General features: G+C 42.7%; 1 protein-coding gene across 5 annotated transcripts in view; it reads left to right on the top strand.

The window, feature by feature from the left end:
* Nucleotides 1–24,964, top strand: part of aplp2 (amyloid beta (A4) precursor-like protein 2) — a 97,682-nt gene that overhangs the window by 38,004 nt on the left and 34,714 nt on the right. For all 5 annotated transcript variants that reach the window (XM_061826859.1, XM_061826860.1, XM_061826855.1 and 2 more), the window contains 2 exons: nucleotides 16,402–16,575; nucleotides 18,034–18,163. In XM_061826859.1, coding sequence (XP_061682843.1) covers nucleotides 16,402–16,575; nucleotides 18,034–18,163 — 304 coding nt within the window. The remainder of the gene's footprint in view (nucleotides 1–16,401; nucleotides 16,576–18,033; nucleotides 18,164–24,964) is intronic.

The following is a 24,964-nucleotide window of genomic DNA, read 5'->3' on the forward strand; positions in this document are numbered from 1 at the left end:
CTTTCTCTTATGCCCGCTGTTTCTGTTACTTCTGCCTTATTTGACTGCCTGCCCATGTATCGACTGGATTGACTGTGGAAGACGTCTGTTGAACTGTACCTGATCTAGTGAGTCGTGCCTTTTGGGTTCAGCCTCGTGTTCTGACCATGTCAGTTTTGCTTTTTTTGTTGTTTTTTTTTGGGGGGGGCGGACTTGGAACGGATTACTTAAGCTATTTACATATAAAAAGCGCTTCTACTTTGAAAAATTCACGTTACGAAATGACTTCCGGAACAAATTAATTTCGTAAATAGAGGTACCACTGCATATGCCTATTGTTTTTTTCTTTTTAGTGATTGTAAGATTAAATTTTAATGCTGTGCTTTCTTAAGAATCAAGTAACCTGACTTACAAGTTTTCAGCTATATGAGCAGTTTTGTTTTGAGTTTTTTTGTTTTTGCCTTGACGTTAGAAGAAATGTTGGATATAAGCGCTGTATGATAGCAGCGAGCAACTCACTTCACAACAAGCAGCAGATTGGCAGAGGGATTCAAGCAATTTCTTGCCAGACCCACAAGAAACCTACTGTCAAACTCAAGTTAAACAGTGAATTACATTTGTATTTAAAACATACAGTCCCTCAGCACAGTAGCAATCTGGTTAGAACATCTGCCTCACAGTTGTGAAGACTTGGTTTAAAATCTCGGCCCCACCTGTGTTATCCCCGTGCCTGGGTGCGTTTTCTTCGGGTACTCTGCTTTTCTCCCACATCCCAAAAACATGCATGGTATTTATGTTGATTGAAGACTGTAATTTGTCTGTAGGTGTGAATGTGAGTGTAAATGATTGTTTCTATGTGTGTGCCCTGTGATTGACTGGCCATTCAATTAAGTTTGTTCGGGAAAATCCCTCCCACACACTTTAAACAGATATAAACCTTTTAAAGCACATCTTAAATGTGTTGTAAATACATTTCAACACAAGTTGATCAGTTCTTTGTAAATCCCAACATGCCGTAGGTGGGGAGTTACTGTGTTTTGAGAAGCTTGGATATTTGGGTCAGTAATATTTGTACGTATATTTTGTTGTGGTCGCAGTAAAAGTGCCCAGTGGCTTTGAGGACAAAAGAATGTTCCAGTGGGCTAGAGAAGCTTATTTGCATTCCAGTGAGGATTTGCCCTTCAGATTCAGAGCATGACACCTCTTTTTTGTCCTTTTATGACTCTGTTTTTACTGTTCACCCTTTGCCGCAGGGGAAGGGCTTGTCCCATGCGTCTGGGTGGGTGTCGTTGCATGGCATCCTTCCATCCCGTCCTGGTGTCCCTGCTGTGTTTGTGTAGTGTCTCAGGTCTTGGCCTTCCCACGGCTTCACTGTCGCGCTCCATAATTCGTGTGTTAGTGCGTGTGCATGTGGGCGTGTGTGTGCGCGCGCATGTGTTGCAGTATTCAACTGGCTTGTTTACAGCGACTACAGAATTTGACGATACTTTGAAAAGGCTGCGCCACGATCTGTCCAATGCCCTCCATCATAGTTAAATGTCTCCCCCTTCATGATCTGTGACATTGAATTGCAAAGTTGGCTTTGATTCATGATTTTTATTATAGTGTAATCATGGTTGAGGATTGCAAAATTCCAGGGAATTTTCAAAGTTCGGAAACTTCCCTAGCAAACAAGAGAAGCTATCGGGATGAATTAGTAATTAACAAAATATAATTATTCCTAACAAGGGACTTAATTACAGTACAGTTGGGGAAAATATATTTCAGCATAACCCTGACTAAAAACAACCATGTGTCATGCTAGTATCTTGAGTTTTTCGAGACAAGAGACATCCCTTGATCGTTTTTTGTTTTTTTTTTTTAATCTGTTTTGTGAACTGTGGCATTTTGGACAACTGTTTACCACATGTACATCATACTTCTGAGAGCTTGGATTTAAATCCGGCCTTACCTGTGTGGAGTTTGCAAGTGCTCCCCGTGGCTGTGCGGGTTTTCTTTGGTTTCCTCCTATTTAATGCAACGGGTTAAAAATAACCATTACTTTCACAATAGATTGAACTGACTTTTTTTTTTTTCCATAAATTGAGTATCATTCAGTTACTTAGTTGTGGTTGTGACGTCAGAAATCTTCTTCTTCTTCTTTTCCTTTCGGCTTGTCCCGTTAGGGGTCGCCACAGCGTGTCATCTTTTGTCATTTTAGCCTATCTCCTGCATCTTCCTCTCTAACCCCAACTGCCCTCATGTCTTCCCTCACCACATCCATAAACCTTCTCTTTGGTCTTCCTCTCGCGCTTTTGCCTGGCAGCTCCATCCTCAGCACCCTACCACCAATATACTCACTCTCTCGCCTCTGAACATGTCCAAACCATCGAAGTCTGCTCTCTCGAACCTTGTCAGCAAAACATCCAACTTTGGCTGTCCCTCTAATGAGCTCATTTCTAATCCTATCCAACCTGGTCACTCCGAGCGAGAACCTCAACATCTTCATTTCTGCCACCTCCAGTTCTGCTTCCTGTTGTTTCTTCAGTGCCACCGTCTCTAATCTGTACATCATGGCCGGCCTCACCACTGTTTTGTAAACTTTGCCCTTCATCCTAGCAGAGACTCTTCTGTCACATAACACACCAGATACCTTTCGCCAGCTGTTCCAACCTGCTTGGACCCGTTTCTTCACTTCCTTACCACACTCACCGTTGATGTGGATTGTTGACCCTAAATATTTGAAGTCGTCCACCCTCGCTATCTCTTCTCCCTGTAGCCTCACTCTTCCCCCTCCACTTTTCTCATTGACGCACATATATTCTGTTTTACTTCGGCTAATCTTCATTCCTCTCCTTTCCAGTGCATGTCTCCATCTTTCTAATTGTTCCTCAGCATGCTCCCTGCTTTCACTGCATATCACAATATCATATGCAAACATCATGGTCCAAGGGGATTCCTGTCTGTTCCTCAGGCATCTTTTCGCCCGCTAGTATTCTGTTGAATAAGTTGGTCAAAAACTCCACAGCCATCTCTCCAAATTGCTTCCATACCTCTACCGGTATGTCATCAGGACCAACTGCCTTTCCATTTTTCATCCTTTGTAGTGCCTTTCTGACTTCCCCCCTAAGTAATCATTTCCACTTCCTGGTCCTTCACTCTCATTTTCTTCATTCATCAACTTCTCAAAGTATTCTTTCCATCTATTTAGCACACTACTGGCACCAGTCAACACATTTCCATCTCTATCCTTAATCACCCTAACCTTCTGCACATCCTTCCCATCTCTATCCCTCTGTCTGGCCAACCTTTAGAGATCCTTTTCTCCTTCTTTCGTGTCCAACCTGGTGTACATGTCTTCATATGCCTCTTGTTTAGCCTTTGCCACCTCTACCTTTGCCCTCCGTCGCATCTCGATGTACTCCTTTCGCCTCGCCTCAGTCCTCTCAGTATCCCACTTCTTCTTCACTAATCTCTTTCCTTGTATGACTCCTTGTATTTTGGGGTTCCACCACCAAGTCTCCTTCTCCCCTTTCCTACCAAAAGACACACCAAGTACTCTCCTGCCTGTCTCTCTGATCACCTTGGCTGTCGTCGTCCAGTCTTCCGGGAGCTTCTGCTGTCCATCGAGAGTCTGTCTTACCTCTTTCCGAAAGGCCGCACAACATTCTTCCTTTCTCAGCTTCCATCACATGTTCCTCTGCTCTACCTTTGTCTTCTTAACCTTCCTACCCACCACCAGAGTCATCCTACACACTACCATCCTATGCTGTCGAGCTACACTCTCGCCTACCACTATTTTATAGTCAGTAACCTCCTTCAGATTACATCGTCTGCACAAAATATAATCCTCCTGCGTGCTTCTACCTCCGCTCTTGTAGGTCACTATATGTTCCTCCCTCTTCTGGAAATAAGTGTTCACTACAGCCATCTCCGTCCTTTTTGCAAAGTCCACCACCATCCCAAACTTCTAGCCTTACTACCTTTCCACCTGCTCTCTTGGATGCACAGAATATCAACCTTTCTCCTAATCATCATGTCAACCAACTCCTGAGCTTTTCCCCACACTCTAAATTTCCCCAAGGTATGATTGTGATTGTGAGTGTGGCTGTTTGTTTCGATGTGCCCTGCGATTGGCTGGCAACCAGTTCAGGGTGTACCCCGCCTCCTGCTTGTTGACAGCTTGGATAGGCTCCATCTTTCCCGCGACCCTTGTGAGGATAAGTGGCTAAGAAAATGGAAGGATGGAATCGTTGCACCTCTAGTCAGCATTTTTCCACCCTCTGGTTGATTGAAGAAAACATGTCCAACTAGAAAAGAAAACACAACTAAAGCAGTTGGCATACATTAATACATTTTACTTCTTTGGTGCATTTGATTTCACGTTTTACTTACATTTCTTTTTTTTGTAATATAATTAGATACATAATCGATTGGAGTTTTTGAAAAAAGAGTAAGTAAGGCATAGTAATTCCACAGCATCTGGGCAAGGAGAGCTATCTATTTTTCATGGATGCCAGCTAATGACAAAAATATAGTTATGCTTAAATATGATCATTACACACGATTCCACTTAAGTTCCATTAATTCCCATTTCTGCCTTGGAAACAATTTGGAGACTTCAAACTGTAGCTATTTAACTTCCAATGGAAATTGACGTTAAACTTCATGGACATTTACCAAAAATGTTCCACCCCTTTGCCACCCTGGTTGTGATACCAAATTTCTGACTATAATACTATGCCTGCATAATGTATATTTACATCAATACTGTAATAAAACCACACCAAAAACAAAATATCATTAAAAGCAGTGGAATCATGTCAGTATTTGTATTAGGCAGTGGAGAATGATAATGAAATCCATGATACTGTAGGTTCCTCGTTAATAGTTTTTTTGAAAAACCTCGACAGTCTTCCACCACTTACAACCAGAAGCTTTTTCTAAGATGACACGTGTCGACATTCACAAACACGTCCACATCTGCTCGCTCACCTCAAGCTTGTTAAGTACAAACATGAGCGCTCTTTCGTGACTCAAGTCACTGTTGACATTGGCTTTGTTCTCCCCCCCTCCTCCGTATATTAGTTTGACATCCCAGCTGGCATCTGTGTACTGTACAATGAAATCTCAAGGTTGTCAACGCATATTGAACAGACGTGTGCTGCTTCGTTTCAGAAAACTTAAAGCATGGACGAAGCTCGGTTATGTTCTGGGGCTGCTTCTCTACTTCTGGCGGAGCTGTTGTGCCTGTATGCTAAAATATTGAGACTAAAAAGACATGTGGTGGATGTGCTGTTTAATGTCACAAAGATTGGAACAAAAGACCAGTTATGTTGTGGGATGCTCTGCTACTGTAGTTCCAGCACGGTGTTTTGCATCCATGCAGGCAACAATGAAGTATCAAGACTATTGAGAGAATTTGGAGTGTGGTATTAATAACTGAAAACAAACGGGAAAATTTTCAGTCATTACACCCCCTGCCCCACCAAAAAAAAAAAAAAATTCTGTTAGACCGCAAAAATGAAACAGTATTTTTCATTTGTTAATTTTCTGTAACTATAATTTTGGAAGATTTTAGATTTGTCACTGATTGTGTAGTGGTACAAATGCCTGAGTTTTTTTGGGGGCACCATGGGGTCAAGTTCCCCTCGATGATAATGTCCATATGTGCCCTGTGACTGACTGGCGACAAGTTCAGGGTGTTGTCCGTCTTTCTCTGAAGTTAGCTTGGATAGGCTCCATCTTTCCCGCAACCCTTGTGAGGATAAGTGGCTTGGAAAATGGATGGATGGGTTTGTCACTTTCTGGTTATTTTACAGGCCTTTGTTGATTTTTCCTACATCTTTGTCGCTGTTGTTTGCAATCAAATGAGATATGCGCCAAATTTACCCCTCCAAAAATATAGCCTGTCCCTGCAAAACGTTGTGATTTTCTTTCAAATCCAGATAAAAAAAATATTTGGGGGTAGTTTAAACATTTGAAATAAAAAACACAACTCACAAAATTTGCAGATTAATACTTTACTTCGGACTTTATTACAATAACATTGACATATTGATATTGTGTATCGCTATTCCTGAAAAATTCTCAGGGTAGCACGGTGGCTCAGATGGAAAGCGTTAGCCTCACAGTTCTGAGGTTCTGGGTTCAATCCTGGGCTCGCCTGTGTGGAGTTTGCGTGTTCTCCCCGTGCCTGCGTGGGTTTTCTCCGGACGGTGCAGTTTCATCCCAGATCCCAAAAACATGCAACATTAATTGGACACTCTAAATTGCCCTGAGGTGTTATTATGAGTGTGTCTGTTTGTCTCGTTGTTCCCTGCTATTGGGTGGCCACCAGTTCAGAGTGTACCCTGCCTCCTGCTCATTGACAGCTGGGATAGGATCCAGCACTCTCTGCAACCCTTGTGGGGATAAGTGGCTAAGAAAATGGCTAGATAGAAATACTCAAAATTTTACAACTTAGTTTTTCTTTGTTTCCAGCACACTTTTGTCATTTTTCACAAAACAGTTTACATAAATGTACAAAATTTGGGATTACATGTTTTTCATTGGCCGGTACCTATGACAAATTATGATGCCATACCTATATACACTCATCTATGTATAATTTATTACAATGAACATGAACATATAAAATTTTCTCCATTGATTTGTTTAATATTGCAGTCGAGTCAGCAGAACCATAAAGTAGCTATATGTAAAACATTTATTGGTTTCAATGGCTTATATGTGTTTCAAAGTTAGCAATTTTATGGCTATTTAAAAGAAAACAAATTGGCCATTAAGAAGTGTGGAGACTTTGGTCGTTGTATTATCATAATCCTGCAAGGAGCTTCACGGTAATAAACAGTAACAAGGGAATCAAAGCTGAAGTTGTAGCACTACATTTTATCTCAGCACACAGAAACAGAGGGCTTGTGTGAGTGTGATTGAGTCACTAAGAGAGAGTGAGATACACTAAGAGAGACAGATAGTGTGCCTCATTTACTGATGAATCTCACTCTGCGCACAAATCACCTTCAAATTCATGATATTTGTTTACCAGCAAATTTTCTTTGCGCCACCCTGTGTATGTTTAGGAATCAGAATTCATTCTTTGTTATGGGCTCGAGCCCGCCAGCTCCATACCATGCAGAACCCGCACCGCTACTCATCTACAAAACGATGCCTGTTTGACACATCTCAACAAATGCACAGAGGTTTTTATTTTCATGAGATGGCTGAACCAAAACTTTAATGATTAATTGATTGGTGAATCAATTCATGAAATTAGCAGTGGAAATATATGACATGTATGCAATCTGTGGTATGGCACAAGCCAACCACAGCAGCAGCAGCAGTGTGTGTTTACTGTGAGTTGATCACTTTATATTACATTTGCACATTCAGAAGCACAGAAAAATATGTAAATCCGTTGATCGTAGGGATTAGAAAGAATACTGTAGCCGTGGAAACACAATGATATATGAATGGTCTGACTATAGTGAACAAGACAAGTACATAAATCCGTTGATCGTAGGGATTAGAAAGAATACTGTAGCCGTGGAAACACAATGATATATGAATGGTCTGACTATAGTGAACAAGACAAGTACATATAGGAGACAAGAGTCAAAGTGATGAAAAGTGTATGACAGTCTACCAATTTGCAAGTTCCTGGTTTGAGTTATTATTACCAAAGATAATATTATTGTTTTTATCAATGACTATAGTTTTAATTTAGAGCATCTTGGGTAAAAGATGTGTTTGGTGTATTTTTGATGAACGATCCTTGATTATTTGTGGATACACATGGATTGAGGATGTTCTAAATCTGTTCAAAAACAAAAAGAAATTTGCTAAAACCCCAGGTTTATGTGGAAAATATGAATCCACACAATTTGAGCACAAATCTTTCAATATGCAGTTAGTAAATGAGGCTGTGTGAGTGAGTGAGTGAGTGAGTGAGTGAGTGAGTGAGTGAGTGAGTGAGTGAGTGAGTGAGGAGTGAGTGAGTGAGTGAGTGAGTGAGTGAGTGAGTGAGTGAGTGAGTGAGTGTAGGTTGGTAAGAGTGTGCATGTGAGAGAGTGAGTAAATGAGTAAGTTTGCATGTTACTGAGTGTTTGTGTATGACTGCGTGATTCTGTGTGTTGTGTGTGTGGGTGTGTGTGCGGTTTCACACCAGACTATCTTTCTTAAGCATCTAGTCACCACAGGGAAGGATTAGGTGGATAAAACCATACCAGGCATTTCTCTGCAGTCACATGGCCCATAAGCATTCTGGGAAAATCGAGTCAGGCCAGGAGGCGCAGCCAAATTAGATATTTTGGAAAGTTCAGGCACAGTGCAGAAAGACCAAATACTTTTAATGTCCATTTATCTTCCTGTTTACTTCCTTTTGGGATGGGTGTGTGCTGTGTTTGATCCAGTGTGACGTCCCTATGGGGCTTGTACTGTTTGTATGTGATTTTCTGTGTGTTGTTGGTTCTCTCTCTCTCTCTCTCTCTCTCTCTCTCTCTCTCTCTCTCTCTCTCACAGGCACACACACACACAAACACACATAGGCACACAAACGCATACAAAACTACACTTGGTTATTTGGATTCAACCCAAGCACCCTTGTAGCAGGTGACCCATGTTGTTCTATCTTGTCAAGGAAAAATGTCAGTGGGATGCAGTATAGTTGCATACCAGTGCCAAACAGAAGCATAATAGTATATATACACTCCTCTCAAAATGTTCGGGATACTGAACTTTTAGGAGGAATTTCAGAATTGACATGGTGTAAAATGTACCATGGGCAGCATGGTGTACTTTACAACTGGTTAGCATAACTGTCTTGCAGTTCCGAAGACAGGGGTTCAAATCCTTTCCCCGCCTGTTTGGCGTTTGCATGTTCTCCTCATACCTGCATGGGCTTTCTCTGGGTACTCCCCGTTTCCTCCCACATCCCCAAAATGTGTATGTCGGTGTAGCCAGTAGGTGTGAATGTGACTGTGACTGGTTTGTTGTTTGCAATTGGCTGGCGACTTGTTCAGGGTGTACCCTGCCTCCTGCCTGAAGACAGCAGGGATTGACTCCACCACAGTGTCAAAAACATGGAAGCTGAAATGTTAGGGGGAGCGTCTGAGTGCACTGGGTTATTTTGCCAAGGAAACTGCCATTTACTGTGAAGGTCCTTAGACTCATGCTTTTGACCACCTGAGAATTTAAAAGATTGCCGTCCGAACCCAAGTCTATGCACGCCGTTGTCCTGAGTGGCTGTCCTCCCGAAAACAGGGTGACAAGAGGAAGTGCTTGTCCCGGACTGTCCTGAATGAGGTTGAGATGGACCCTAGTCAGGGTTCGGGGTGAGGTTCCAGCTCGTTTGACTGGACAGTGGGTCACTGTGTGCCCCGACTGCCCGCAGTAGAAGCAGAGGCCCTCTCTCTGCTGTCGTAGGCGTTCCTCTGGTGACAGGCAGGGGCAGTCCAGCTGCCTTGGTTTCTCCACTTCATCAGACATACCTTGAGGAGTGTTGGCGTCCCTGATACGCGTAGGTGTGTCCCTCCATCAGGCGCTGTCTTGCTCCCGTTCCATGAGTCTCTTGTCTATTTTCTTTTACCGCCAGGGATAGCTCTTGAAACAATACATCTTGGAGTCCCCTCTTGTTCCACTGGCTTTCGTCTGCGAGAATGCGGAAGTCAATTGCGTAGTCAGAGACCCGGCACTTACCTTGCCGCAGCATGATCAATGAGTTTGCCGCTTCATGTTCAGGGGCTGCGAACTAGAGCACTTGCGCCAAGAACTTCACGAAGGACGCCCACGTCCAACATGCGTCCGCATCGCGGCTCCACTCAGTAGTCGCCAATGCTTCCGCAAGTCCCGTCAGGTGGGAAATGACGAACGCGATCCTGGCTCTTTCAAAGGGAAAGGCAGCTGGCTTGAAGTGTAGCTCGCACTGTGGGATAAAAGGCTTAACATTACCAGAGTCCCCTGAAAAATGCTCTGGAAGTTAGAGTGGAGATCAGAACCTCGAATGTGCGCCGGGGACCAGCGAGGGGTCTGGCTTGACGATACGGAAGGCTCCCGGGGCTGCTGCCGGGTCCGTACTGGCGTCGGCTCCGCTGGGAAAGGACGCAGCCAAAGAATCAAGCCATTACCTCTAGCAGCTCCTCTGGAGAATTCCTCTGTGTTCGGCGAGACACAGACCTTGAGACTGGAGGGCGTTGTGCACTGGATCAGAGTCGGCTGGGTCCATGTCTTGGCCAGATCGTTCTGTCATAAACCATAACACGAGGCTGAACCCAAAATGCATGACTCACGAGACCAGGTAGAGTTCGGGAAGCGTCTTTATTCAGTCCGAGGTCAAAACACAGGCAGTCAGTCAAAGGAGGCGGCAGTGATAGAATCAGGCGTAGAGGGTGGGTCGATAGCGAGGCAGGGTTCGGTACACAGAATAGTGAGGACGTAGGCGAAGGGTTGCGGGAACCTAGCATAGCAGTACAACGATTTGGCAAGGACCAGATTGCACGCATGCAATATATGCATGGATTGTAATTACTAAGACACGATGCAGGTGCGGTGCAATGAGCTCCAATCAGCAGGTACATGTCGCATCGGGAACAGACATACCCATGACATATTGAACAAAATGGGAATTTTGGGAATGTTCCAAAGGTGTGCTGAGCTGAACAGTTTAAAACTGGAGTGATTTGACTCACTTAACATTTCATTTCAATTGATTTTTTGTCATGGAAAATGTGGAAACTTGTGAAAAGTGGAACAATGCGGAATGTAAAAAAAAAAAAAAAATGATTTGTTGTCGGTTGATAAATGTAGAAGGAGTTGGGAAAAAAATGGTCGTGATGATAAAAATATTTCACCATTTACCTTTGGTTGTCCTTAGTGGTAAACCGGTTGCTAATACTTTTTAATAACAATACTATGAAAATATAGAGTTTTACTGATTACATAATAATTTTACTTTAGCGTGTGACCTTTGAAACCTGTCTTTGTTCAACATTCCATATTGTTAATAAGTGCCAAGAGCCATTTGAAGCTTTTTGACCTGTTAGTGGACACCTCGTATTATGTTTAGTTGTTTATTACACACATAAGAATGAGCAATAGTCACGTAGCATTCAGCTGAGAAATTTGATCGGTTTGGTTGTATACAAAGATTTTATTTGGTTGGTTGAATGGGAACAGGTGGATAAACAGGTCAATTGTACCTTCTGTCACCATGCTTCACAAGCATAGACAGATGGACAAACATACATCATTTACTTGTACTAAAGAAAATTATACATTTCTGACTAATAAAATAAAAAGTCAGATGGTTTGGAATCAGTGGTCTAAACCTTGCATATCATTTCGAGGTAGGAAAATCAGTGGAAGAAAAGTAATTCATTATGCTGTTAGGGACATTTTGAGACTTAAAATGTCTGGTCACAAAAAAAAAGATAAAAGTAAGGCCTGTTTAGTTTCCCTCTGAGAGTTTCTTCCACATTTTCTCCCCCTGCTTTGAACTTCAATTTGCCACCTGGAACGGAACAGATCTCCTGGGATGATGTGGACTAACCGTGACGGTAATGCAGTGACTACTGGTAGCTTGACTTTTTTCCCCCTCTGAAATATCTTGAAATGAAAATGTCAGTTTCAGAAGACTGAATAAAGTGGATGCATTGACCTTCTGTCAGTGTCACAGGTTGACTTGCCCTGAGGCTCAAATGTTGGCAGTATTAAGACACAAGAGAGGTGAATAAGTCGGAATACAACACAAATACTATATGCAGTACTGTATACCCTGGATATTACTGTTTTGCAATTCATTAATTCTCAGGTTTTTTTGAGAACCTATTTCAAATAAATGAATGGCATTTATTGTCATTATACCATTGTACAACAAAATAGAACTTCTCCTTATCAGTGCATACATAAAATCAAAGTAAACCCATCCATTTTCTGTGCCACCTATCCTCACAATGGTTGCGGGAGTGCTGGAGCCTATCTCGCCTATCCCAGCTTTCATTGCAAAGGAGGCAGGGTACACCCAGAACTGGTTGCCGGGTTATTGCAGGGCACATGGAGACAGACAATGGTCACACACATAATCACACCTAAGTACAATTTAGAGTCTCCAATTAATGCATGTTTTTGGGATGTGAGAGCAAACCGTAGTGCCCGGAGAAAATCGACGCATTGCAGGTACAGGGAGAACATGCTAACTCCGCACGGGTGGAGCCGGGATTTGAACACTGGTCCTCAACTTTAACCAGTTGTGCCGCCAGCAGAGTAATCGCATAAAAAATAAGAATAAAAAAGAAATAAGTAAAAAAAATAGATGTGTAAAACGGAATGCATAAAATGTATTGCATAAGATATTGAAATAGCTGCAGGTTAGCATCGGGAATGTTCCGGTGAAGGTAGGTCTTGTTATAATGAGGACGTAGCAATCACAAACACAGCGATTATCTGCAAGTTGTAATTCCAACCTGTCCATTTTGTTGGTGATGAATTTGCCGTTAGTGAGGTGGGCTCTGTGAGTTCTTTAGCCTGTGCAAGGGGCCAGAACAATGGTACCGCTTCTGCTTCCTCTCCCTCCTTCGCCTGCACTGATTCGCTGTCCCAACAACAATCCACAGCAAGTCCGGCGAACTCACTACTCATGTTGTGTTTGCAGTGAAAGTTGCACAAGACTGCTGTTTTGTGGCAGTATCCGAGGTCCAAAAGTTCCTGGCGAGTGTAGGAGTGTAGTGCTGAGGCGTACGTGAACAAAGTGCCCAAAAGAACAAAGACAAAATTTGAAAATAAACACTGATGGGGAGCGCTATAAGTCCCTGCGTCCATGCATGTCGCCATCATCATCACTACCATCCATAGCTGGCAATCTTCTAGTATTTTCCCCCAAAACTCAGGCCAAGTACAGTAAAGAAAATAAGCATTTGAACACCCTGCTATATTGTAAGTTCTTCCACTTAGAAATGATGGAGGGGTCTGAAATTTTCATCGGAGGTGCATGTCCACTGTGAGAGAAATAATCTAAAAAGAAAGATCCAGAAATCATAATGTATGATTTTTTAATGATTTATTTGTGTGATACATCTGCAAATAAGTATTTGAACACCTGTCTATCAGCTAGAATTCTGACCCTGAAAGACCCGTTAGTCCGCCTTTAAATTATATTATCCTGAATCAGATGCACCTGTGTGAGGTCGTTAGCTACTCAAACTTTAACATGGCCAAGACAGAAGAGCTTTCCAAAGAGACAAAATTGTACAACTCCACACGGCTGGAAAGGGGTCCGGAGAAATTGCCAAGCAGCTTGGTGAAAAAAGGTCCACTGTTGGAGCGATCATTAGAAAATGGAAGAAGCTAAACATGACGGTCAAGCCACATGCAAGAGATCACCTCGTGGGGTCTCAATGATCCTTAGAAAGGTGAGGAATCAGCCCAGGACTACACGGCAGGACTTAGTTAATGATCTGAAAAGAGCTGGGACCACCATTTCCAAGGTGACTGTTGATAATACAGTAAGATGTCATGGGTTGAAATCTTGCATGGCACGGAAGGTTCCCCTGCTTAAACCAGCACATGTCAAGGCCCCTCTTAAATTTGCCAATGACCATTTGGATGATACAGAGGAGTAATGGGAGAAAGTTTTGTGGTCAGATGAGACCAACATGGAACAAAAAAATTCCACTAACCATTTTTTGAGGAAGACGAATGATGAGTTCCTTCCCAAGACCACCATCCCTACTGTGAAGCATGGTGGTGATAGCATCATGCTTTGGAGGTGTTTTTCTGCACATGGAACAGAACGACTGCACTGTATTGAGGAGAGGATGACCGCAGCCATGAATTGTGAGATTTTGGGGAACAACCTCTTTCCCTCAGTCAGAGTATTGAAGATGGGTCGTGGCTGGGACTTTCAACATGACAATGACCTGAAGGACACTGTCAGGAAAACCAAGAACCGGCTCCGTAAGAAGCATATCAAGGTTCTGGCGTGGCTTAGCCAGTCTCCAGACCTAAACCCAATAGAAAATCTTTGGACGGAGCTGAAACTCTGTGTTTCTTAGTGACAGAGAAGATCTGTGTGGAGGAGTGGGCCAAAATCCCTCCTGCAGTGTGTACAAACCTGTTGAAAAACTACAGGAAACGTTTGACCTCTGTAATTGCAAACAAAAGCAACTGGAACCAAATATTAACATTGGTTTTCTCAGGTGTTCAAATACTTATTTGCAGCTGTATCCCACAAATAAATAATTAAAAAAATCATACATTATGATTTCTGGATTTTTCTTTTTAGATTATCTCTCTCACAATGGACATGCAACTACGATGAAAATTTGGCACCATCAGGTAACATCTTGTTGTTGTTGTGTGTTGAAGAGCTTACACTAAAATACAGTGGTGCCCTGAGACACGAATTAAATGTTTTTCCATGACCATGGCGAGGAAAACATCTCATACACAATATCAAAACGTATTTCCCCATTAAAATTAATTTATCTGTTCCCATTCCCCCAAAACACACCAGCAACTGGATTCATTTGCGTGACTGTGTGTATGCGGGTGCGGTGCGTGTGTGTGGTTGTCTGTCTGTCTTGTCTGTCTGTCTGTCTGTCATGTCTTCCTGAGACCAAATGAGGACGTGTGTCTGCAAGTATGTTCGTGTGTTCCTGGCTGTCAGCTCATCACGTGCTCCAGCCAGCCAGGCAGCCAGCTATTGATTATTCTGCACTTGCTTTGTTAGGGCTCTGCACTAGTCTACCCTTGTCATCAGCACACGGGGAGGATGCAGGTGTGACAAGGCCAAGTGGTGAACAATTAAAGCATATATAAAATATTTTTATTTTAACAATAACAGGCACATGGTCATATCACAATTTGTATTGTTTATAATTAATTTGATTACAATGAAACAGCTACTTATTTTTACAAATACACACAGTCAAGGCAGTTATTGCCAAAGAACTTAAAAATAAATAAATAGACAAATAAATAAATACATAAATCTGTAAATGGATAAGGTGTGTTTTAGAGTACTCACTTAAGATATAAAATGTATTGCTGTGCGGAGACTGGTTCAGATGTGTTTTGCTAGTTGAACAGATTTTTCTGTGATTAACCAGAGGATGGAAAATTCTTGATGAATGATAAATCGAATGTTCAAGAACTAATTGATATCAAATCGATAAGTGATTCGATATTCTATGAATCATTTAGAGACTTTGTTTAACTTAAAATTGTCCAAATCCTTGAAATTCAAGCTTCTCAACCTTAAATATTGTCAGATTTCTGTACTCTTCCACGAAAGCAGACTGATGAGCTTTGTTTTCAAACCAAATAAGACATTTGCAAACATATACTTTTAATTTGGAAAACAAAGTACATTACACACCATCTAATCCTGCACTGTTTGAGTGATTGAATTAAAAATTCAAGGGCATAACCTTTGCGACGTCAGCTTTCTGGTATACTCAGGTACATTTGCCTTGTGATAGTGAATTTGTTGAACTCACACCAGGGATGCATTCCTGTTGATGGGCCAGTAGAATATTGTCGATAAGAATTTAACTTACTCGGGGGGTTCGATTTGGTTACAAATGTCAGCTCGTTCCTTTTCTCTCTGTCTTCGGCTCTCTCTACCAGCAAAGTACCGATCCTAATTCCCAACTTACATCTGCGTACAATTCTAATTGCTTTCAAATGACTTGTGCTGAATGTGACGCATGAGGTAATCCAACTTTCCATTTTATCCACACGCTTCCTTCCATAAACTTGCTTTTTACTTTGGCTTCGCAATGTATTTTTCAGACCAGACCTTTCTCACTCGAAAAAGAGAAAATATCAAGATTCATCGCTTTTTCTGCTGTCTGCACGTACTCTGACAGTCATTGCATCTTTCACTATTCTTCTTCTTTTCCTTTCGGCTTGTCCCATTGGGGTTCGCCACAGCGTGTCCTCTTAGATGAACGCATATTTGTTTGGCACAGTTTTACGCTGGATGCCCTTCCTGACGCAACCCCTCTTTCAGGGAGAGAAGCTTACAGCACCTCCAAGGCGGTCTCCCATCCCAATACTAACCAGGGCCAAACTCACTTAGCTTCCGAGATTTGACAAGATCGGGCGTTCTCTGGGTAGCATGGCCGTAAGCCCATCTTTCACTATTATTGTTGAGGGTAAACAATTTCTTGCTTTCATCAGGTTAGTTTTTTTGTGTGCGCAACACAGAATGTATGTGCACAGAGACCACATCAATAGTTCGCAATTGCACACGTTTGTATCTTGGAGGGAACATTGACTGCAGCCAGGAGAAACGCTACCAAATGAAGAGAATAGACTGTTGGGAATAATACAATATCACGGTGCAAATATAGAATCTAGTTTGTAATTGGTTTTCAGTGCTTCTGATCAGCTCCCGTTTAACCTTCCAATTGATTATGTGGCCTCCTTTTTTTTTTTATCCCGTAGGCACTCGCAGCCAACGCAGGCACCGGGTTTGCTGTGGCCGAGCCGCAGGTAGCCATGTTCTGTGGCAAGCTCAACATGCACGTCAACATCCAGACCGGCCGCTGGGAACCAGACCCATCAGGAACCAAGAGCTGCGTGGGCACCAAGGAGGGTGTGTTGCATTACTGCCAGGAGGTGAGTCAGATTGCAAAATCTCAAAACTAACCAAAAGAAATATCGAAAGCCATGGCAAAATATGGAGGAGCCTTTGCAAAAAAAAAAAAAAAAAAGTTTAGAACACATTGAACATGAACAATGTTCAAAACATACAATAACTTAGTATAAAAGTCTCAATTTCTAATTTAAAAAAAAAACTTGATTTTGGAACAAATGCCCAGAAAAGGTTTAATATCCACTTTTCCATATTGGATTAAGCCCCACCCCCTTTCTTCTGATGGGTTGCCTCCTTGTTGAAGACACGCTTGAGAGCACACGTGTTTGTTTTGGTGACAGCGTTGGCTCAGGAGCTGAGTGGTGGGTGATCTTCCCTTTGTGACATAGATAAGCTTGAGAAATTCAAATGACCTGATTTCATGCCTCTCGGGAGAAAGCCCGTCTGGATCTCAGGAATACATGGGCAACTTTAATTCATGTTTCACATTTATTGAGACACCATAGAGACAATATAAAATCTCAAATGCTAGAAAGTTTGTGCAGTAAAACACAGGGCCTTTAGTTATCTGCTGTGCCGTTGTAAATGATCCAATTTCACTTAATTGATCAGAAACTTGGATTATATTTACTGCAATTAATTATCTGTTCCTCTATCTATGCCAGTGTGACACAGAGGCAAACGTTTTACAGCTGTTCCACCATCATGGCAAGATAAGGACTTCTTTCTCTAAAATTTCTAGCTTTGTCCAACAGAAAGACTTCTCATAAGAAGACAAAAGAAACACTTTTGTCATAACTTTCCCTCCAATACCAACCACTTTTTGTCACAAATGTTATGACTTTATGTGCCACTGTACTGCAACTGTAGCGCATCGGCTTCACAGTTCTGAGGATCGGGGTTCAAATCCCGGCCCTGCCTGTGTTGAATTTGCATGGTCTACCAGTCCGAGCATGGGTTTTCTCCAGGCACTCCGGTTTCCTCGCACATCTCAGAAACCTCCATTTTATTGGAGACTAAATTGCCCCTAGGTGTGATTGTGAGTGCGACTGTTGTCTATCTCCATGTGACCTGTGATAAGGTGGCAACCATTTCAGGGTCTACCCTGCCTCCTGCCCAATTACAGCTGTGATTGGCTCCAGCACACCTGCGACCCCTCATGAGATAAGCAGCTCAGAAAAGATGGATGGGTTATGACTTTATTCTTGCAGCTTAATACTTAAAAAATAAAATGTAAAATTTTTATCTTGAATACATACAAATTTTTACCTTAAAAAGCAAATGTATTCTACAAATTTTAATGTTAAAAAAATAATCACATTTTTTACTTGGAAATAAATTCGGTACTTTTTTTCTCCTCCCCCTCTATCCAGAGAGCGGAACACTGGGATTAAAAGATCTCACTTGATACTCCACTGATAGCATCCTCAAACTCTCTCTCTGTTCTCATTGAATACCGCTATGTTTTTTTTTGCGTGCAGATGTACCCTGATCTCCAGATCACCAACGTGGTGGAGGCCAACCAGCCGCTGCGCATTGACAACTGGTGCAAAAAGGAGAAGAAGGTGTGCAAGGGCCACACCCACGTCGTGGTGCCTTATAAATGCCTCGGTAAGTGCTTGCTCATATAAGGTATCTTTGTGACACTTGCTTTTGACACAACGGTGTGGGACAGGTAAGTACCAGGTGTTAAACTTTACATTTTTCAGAGTAAAAAAATCTTCCATGAATAGTTATACAGTGGAACCTGACCCTAATTTAACAACTCTTGGAATTAACGGACCGGCTAGACAGTATTGTACATGTGTACAAAAATAGTTTCCACTTTTTTGTCAACACTTTAACCCATGTTGACAAAGTCTCTTACTTACCTAATAGGCCACAAATTGTTCACCATGTTGGTAGAGACTCGGACAGGTTTTTCCAGGTCAGAGGTATACAATCGGACTCAATCCAATCACCAATGGTGCCTCCCATGAACGTGGCGATTTTCCATTCAAGCATTGCATTGACATTGTGGCACATTTCCAGGCCGTGCATTGGGAATTTTAAAAACAAATACCCGGAGATAGCTGGGATAAGTTCCAGCACTTCTGTGGCCCTTGTGAGGATAAACGTCTCAGTTAATGGCTGGATGGATGGATGAATGGATGGAAATGAATTGACATAGCATTGGCGTAGAGTTCTATCTATTGTCGCATAGAGCTCTGCACAAAGAGAGCGCACATGGTTGTGATGTTAACTAAAGACGAATACGACAGATATCTCAAGTCGGGAACATTGTATTTTTGGCACAGTAACAGTTTTTCTGTCAAGCCGGTCATCTATGGCAACAGATTTGGAAATAGGAAGCACGTTAATTACGGGGTTCTTTCAAAGTCACCCGCTTTGACTCATCTATGACTACATCAAAAATGTCACCATCAAGCACACCACCATTTTAGGTTATATTTAAATATAAACATCTCGAACATTTTCAAGCTTTTTTACATTTATTTACAATACCTTTGTGTTTTAGGCCACAAAACAAAACAAAAAAATCACTATAAAAATAATAGGGGTGCGTATGGCTATAAAAAAATGACTCCATATAATGGACAATCAGCTGTGGACAACCCTCCGCTAGGGTTGTGCATCGTTTGAATTTGAGCAATTCTGGTTCCTTATTGAGATTCTGGTTCCAAACTATTCTCGATGCAGATTCTTTGAAGGGTGGGTAATTTTTGTTTTTGTTAATTAAGGATGTCCAAATTATGAACATTGATTATCTTTGCAGCGCTCAGCATAGACTAAAATGAACATTTGACTCGGGGTTCTTGATTACCAGTATCTTTATCAAACCCATGATCTAAGAGTCAAAGTGTATGGAACTAACCCAATTGATTGTCATCAGTTCAGGAGACAGGAGAACTAAACAGGAGAGGCTTATTCTGATTTGACTTCAGACAGTAAGACAAAAAAAATGAAATCTGTGTTTTTGCACAGTGTATCTAAACGTCTGGCTTCAACTGTACTGGTAATGGTTTGTTATTGGTGTCAAAGTATCAGATTACATTTCAGATGTACAGTATCAGCACCTATACAGATACTGGTCTCACTATTGGTGAATCCCTAGTCTTTACAAAAATAAAATAATTTACAAAATAAAAATATAATTGACAAGAATAAAGCTGTGTTTTCAGAGTGATCTTGAAACATTTAAATGCCCTGGTCAGTGATTGTCACCAATGTCCTTGCTATGCTTTTTTTCTTTTTTTTTTCCCCCCTGCGTGTGAGAGTTCATGATCCATCTCTGGTACAATATTAAACTTGTATTGAGATGACCGTTAGCCAGGTGCCAGCTACAGACTGCTTCCGTGTGTAACGGTGGATACCTTCGAAGGCTTGTTAACCAATAAAAGACAATCAGATTTTTCCTCCCTTCGGCTCGGACAGAGGCTATAAATTCGAGCTGACACACAGGGTCACCAAGCAGCAGATCTGCTGCATTATACTCCCTCTCAGCCCTGCTTCATTGTTCTTTTGTGGAGGTGGGCAACCTCTGGAGTGGGGCCAGATAGTATGTACCCCGCAAAGCATTTGATATGGCCCACCCAAAAATGTGAAATGCAAATAAAACCTCAGAACCATTGTAAGAAAAACAAATAAAAGGCAAGAAAGAAAAAAAGTATTCATCTGGCAGGCAGGGCAGCTAGTGGTAATGTTCCTTCTACGCTGTATGTACTTATCAGTTTGTGCCATTTTTCATCATGAGTGAGGTATGACTGGGTGCTACAGCCAATGGCATCATTCGCATACATACTGTTATGCCCATGGTCAGGGCTGCCCAGACTTTTTTACCCCAAGATCTACTTTTCAAGCAGCCAGCCCTTCGCGATTGACCGGGTATGGGGCGGGGGGGGTTCACACACCCATCGCTGCGACTGTTGTGGAGAAAGCAAAAGAGGCAATAGGACACGTAAACGTAAATAGGAGGCCAGCTTGCTACAACGCGCCTTTATGTGCCTGCCGTCGACGTATCTGGCACACCTGAATCAAGTGATGAGATGGATGATAGGCTGACGTGTTTTTGGTTATTTTTGGCACACCATCACGCAATCTCGATCGACACATTGACCACCCCTGCTTTGGTAATTTGCAATGAGGAAAAGGAGTCAGCACTCGCTTCTTTGAGTCGCTTTTTATTGAACACTTCGGCAGCACACCAAACTCTAACTATGAGCTCCTACACTCTTTCTCCCAACTAGTTTACCTTATGCCGGCCCCTGTGCTCTTAAAGGAGTACATCCATAATTAATATAATTAATCCATCCATAACTTTCGGCTTGTCCCTTTCGGGGTCGCCACAGCGTGTCATCTCAGATGAACGCACATATGTTTGGCACAATTTTTACGCCGGATGCCCTTCCTGACGCAACCCTTCTCAGGGAGTGGAGGCCCCAGTGGGATACGAACCCACAACCCCTGGTTTATCAAACCAGTGCTCTAACCACTGAGCTACAGGGCCTCTAATTAATATAATTAATAATAATATTAATATTGCAGTACTTACACCACCTAACAATGTGCTTTACAATGACAGCGTCCTTATGCACCACCCACCACCGGTGCAACAGAGAGCGAAGTTATCTTGTTATTTCACTCACGACCTACATCTTCTGACCAGAGGTGAGGGTAGGAACATAGATTGATCAGTAAATTGAGACCTTCGCCTTTTGGCTTAGCTCCTTTTCCACAAAGGACCGATGCAAAGTCCACACCACTGCAAATGCTGCACGGTCCGCCAGTCAATCTCTTGTTCTATTCTTCCCTCACTCATGAAGAAGACCCCAAGATACTTGAACTCCTCCACTTGGGGCAAGACTTCACCCCCGACCTGGAGAGGGCATACCACCATTTTCCGACTGTAAACCATGGGCTCAGATTTGTTGTTGCTGATTCTCATCCCAGCCATTACACACTCAGCCGCCAACCACTCCAGTGAGAGTTGGAGATCACGGCTTGATGAAGCCAACAGGACCATATATTCGGCAAAAAGCAGAGATGCAATACCGAAGCCACCAAATCGGATTCCCTCTACGCCTCGGCTGTGCCTAAAAATTCTGTCCATAAAAGTTATCAACAGAATTGGTGACAAAGGGGAGCCTTGGTGGAGTCCAACTCTCATCTGAAACGAGTCTGACTTACTGCTGGTAGTTCAGACCAAACTCTTGACATCTGTTTTACAAGGATCGAATGGGGGTTCGATACCCCGTATTCCAGAAACATCCCCCACAGGACTTGCTGAAGAACATGGTCAAATGCCTTCTCCAAGTCCACAAAACACATGTAGACTGTTTGGGGGACGGCACAGTGTAGCAGCTGTTAAGTGTTGGCCTCACAGTTCGGGGTTCAATCGTGGCCCTTTCTGTGTGAAGTTTGCATGTTCTCTCCAAGCCTGCATGGATTTTCTCCAACTATATCTCATGGGAACTTTTGGACCTCACACACCAGCTCCGCCTCTTTCCCTCCCAGAAAGGTGACATTCCACATCCCTAGAACCAGCTTCTATAACCAGGGATCTGATTGTCAAGCTCCCTACCTTTGGCCACGGCCCAGCTCGCACTGCACCTGAGCCCTATAGTCCCTCCCACAGGTGGTTAGCCCATGGGAAAAGAGGACCCACGTCTCTTTCGGGCTGTGCCCAGCTGGGCCCCTAGGGTGCAGCCCCGGCCACCAGGCGTTCACCTTCGAGCCCCACCTCCAGTGACCTGCGACTGGGCTCGGGAAACCTCGACCCATTTGTATTTCTCTTAATACGAGTCTTATAACTGTGCTTTTTCTGCTCCCTCACCTATGAACTGTTTTTCATGGGTGGCCTACTAGGGCCGTGAAGCCCCAGACAACTTAGCTCACAGGATCATTGGGACACACAAATATCTCCACCATGATAAGGTGAGAGCTTCCCGGAGGGGGGGGCTTCACGGTTAGAATTTAGTAATTGATGAGATGTCCCAATTTGATTGTTCATGTAGATTACATGCCCAAATTTTTTATTGCTATAATAAAAATGTGTTTTACTTTCTCTACACTTTGTTTTACAGCCTTATTAAAAAAATATATAAATTCATTGTAGACAAAGGCTGTTTGCAAGCAATTTTTTGTGATATGAGGTGCCTGTGGTGTTAAACCCTTGTTGCAAAATTGATTCATTTAATTTTAGAATAACCCTTTGACTTAACAAAATGTGGAAAGGTAATGCACTCACATCACTCTCCTCTTTCCTGCGTACAATTTTAAATTTGGAATAGGAAACACACCACCCTAGCAACCGTTGAGAATTGGAAACAACAACAAAAATAGTGTGGGGAAAAAAAAGAAGAAAACAAAACATCAAATCATCTCCTTCTGTGCTGCGTCAGGTTTCCACCACTCTTCTTCTGCCCGGACGCCTTTTTTGTTGATTGAGTTGTGCCGCAGGCCGGCTTTCTGCGATTGAGAAAATCCATTAGTGTTTCCGCCGAACTGTGAAATGGGCAAGAGTTCAAGAGTCTTCTTGGCAACGGGTGAGGGCAAGCGTTTTTTTTGGTGTTTGGGGGTAGGGGGTAGGGGGATTGTTCGCATGGTAAACATCACGACTGGAGAGGGGCTGAGCCCAGAATACGGATGAAGGCATTTTCAGGATGCGTTTTTCCACTCGACAGCAGAAAAAATCCAAACCACAGAGGAGTTGCAGTACTTAAGGTGACAGGAGTAAACAGGAAGTACTTCTCAAACTGGGGTCCTTAAAGTTTTGATATCAGAGGCCACAAAATACACGCTGGTGTCTTGAAAGATGGTGTTTTTCGGGAAACATGCCATCATTTGGCCGATTTTTTTTTTCTTAATTTGACTAGTCAAGCTATATCTTGCCACTCAAAGTTAGAACTTGTCAAACTAAATATAAAAAAAGAAAATTACATGTGTGTTTGATACAACCACAAAGCTTAATGCTAACAAACAACGCAAGACGATGGAATCAGGGTTGCAGTGTTACAACCCTTTCAGCTACACAGATCACAATTGTAGGAGAAAGATATGTAGACAGAAAATTTAACAATACTCACAGGCATATTTTTTAATCCTCTGAACAATAAGGTTTTACTGTAGTTTACTGAGGAGCTCTGACTATCTGTGTGTGTATTATGCTGCACCCATATGTCCAAGGCGCATACATCTGAAAGCGGAGCACAATGTCGATGTCCATGGAATTGTTGTAAAAAGAAACGCTCTACAGCTGCTCCACCGCGCCACCTACTTTTTTTTTTTTTTAAAACAAAATCCAAAATGATACTGCCATTATATTTTGAGGGTAGCTGAGGGGAAGTCTGAAAAGGATTAATGGCATTTCCACACATTTCAAAGGGGTATGATGATTTGAGATACAAGTGTTATAAGTTATATGTGCGCTCTTCTTCTTCTTCTTCTTCTTCTTTTCCTTTCGGCTTGTCCCATTAGAGGTCGCCACAGCGTGTCATCTTTTGCCATCTTACCCTATCTCCTGCATCTTCCTCTCTAACCCCAACTGCCCTCATGTCTTCCCTCACCACATCCATAAACCTTCTCTTTGGTCTTCCTCTCGCTCTTTTGGCTGGCAGCTCCATCCTCAGCACCCTGCCACCAATATACTCACTCTCTCGCCTGTGAACATGTCCTAACCATCGAAGTCTGCTCTCTCGAACCTTGTCAGAAAAACATCCAACTTTGGCTGTCCCTCTAATGAGGTCATTTCTAATCCTATCCAACCTGGTCACTCCGAGCGAGAACCTCAACATCTTCATTTCTGCCACCTCCAGTTCTGCTTCCTGTTGTTTCTTCAGTGCCACCGTCTCTAATCCGTACATCATGGCCGGCCTCACCACTGTTTTGTAAACTTTGCCCTTCATCCTAGCAGAGACTCTTCTGTCACATAACACACCAGACACCTTTCGCCAGCTGTTCCAACCTGCTTGGACCCGTTTCTTCACTTCCTTACCACACTCACCATTGCTCTGGATTGTTAACCCTAAATATTTGAAGTCGTCCACCCTCACTACCTCTTCTCCCTGTAGCCTCACTCTTCCCCCTCCACTTTTGTCATTCACGCACATATATTCTGTTTTACTTCGGCTAATCTTCAATCCTCTCCTTTCCAGTGCATGCCTCCATCATTCTAATTGTTCCTCTGCATGCTCCCTGCTTTCACTGCATATCACAATATCATCTGCGAACATCATGGTCCAAGGGGATTACAATCTAACCTCGTCTGGCAGTTTATCCATTACCACTGCAAACAGGAAGGGGCTCAGAGCTGATCCCTGATGCAGTCCCACCTCCTCCTTAAATTCCTCTGTCACACCTAAGGCACACCTCACCATTGTTCTGCTGCCATCATACATGTCCTGTACTATTTTA

This window comes from Syngnathoides biaculeatus, chromosome 8 (assembly GCF_019802595.1).
Source record: "Syngnathoides biaculeatus isolate LvHL_M chromosome 8, ASM1980259v1, whole genome shotgun sequence".
In the NCBI taxonomy this organism is placed as follows: domain Eukaryota; kingdom Metazoa; phylum Chordata; class Actinopteri; order Syngnathiformes; family Syngnathidae; genus Syngnathoides; species Syngnathoides biaculeatus.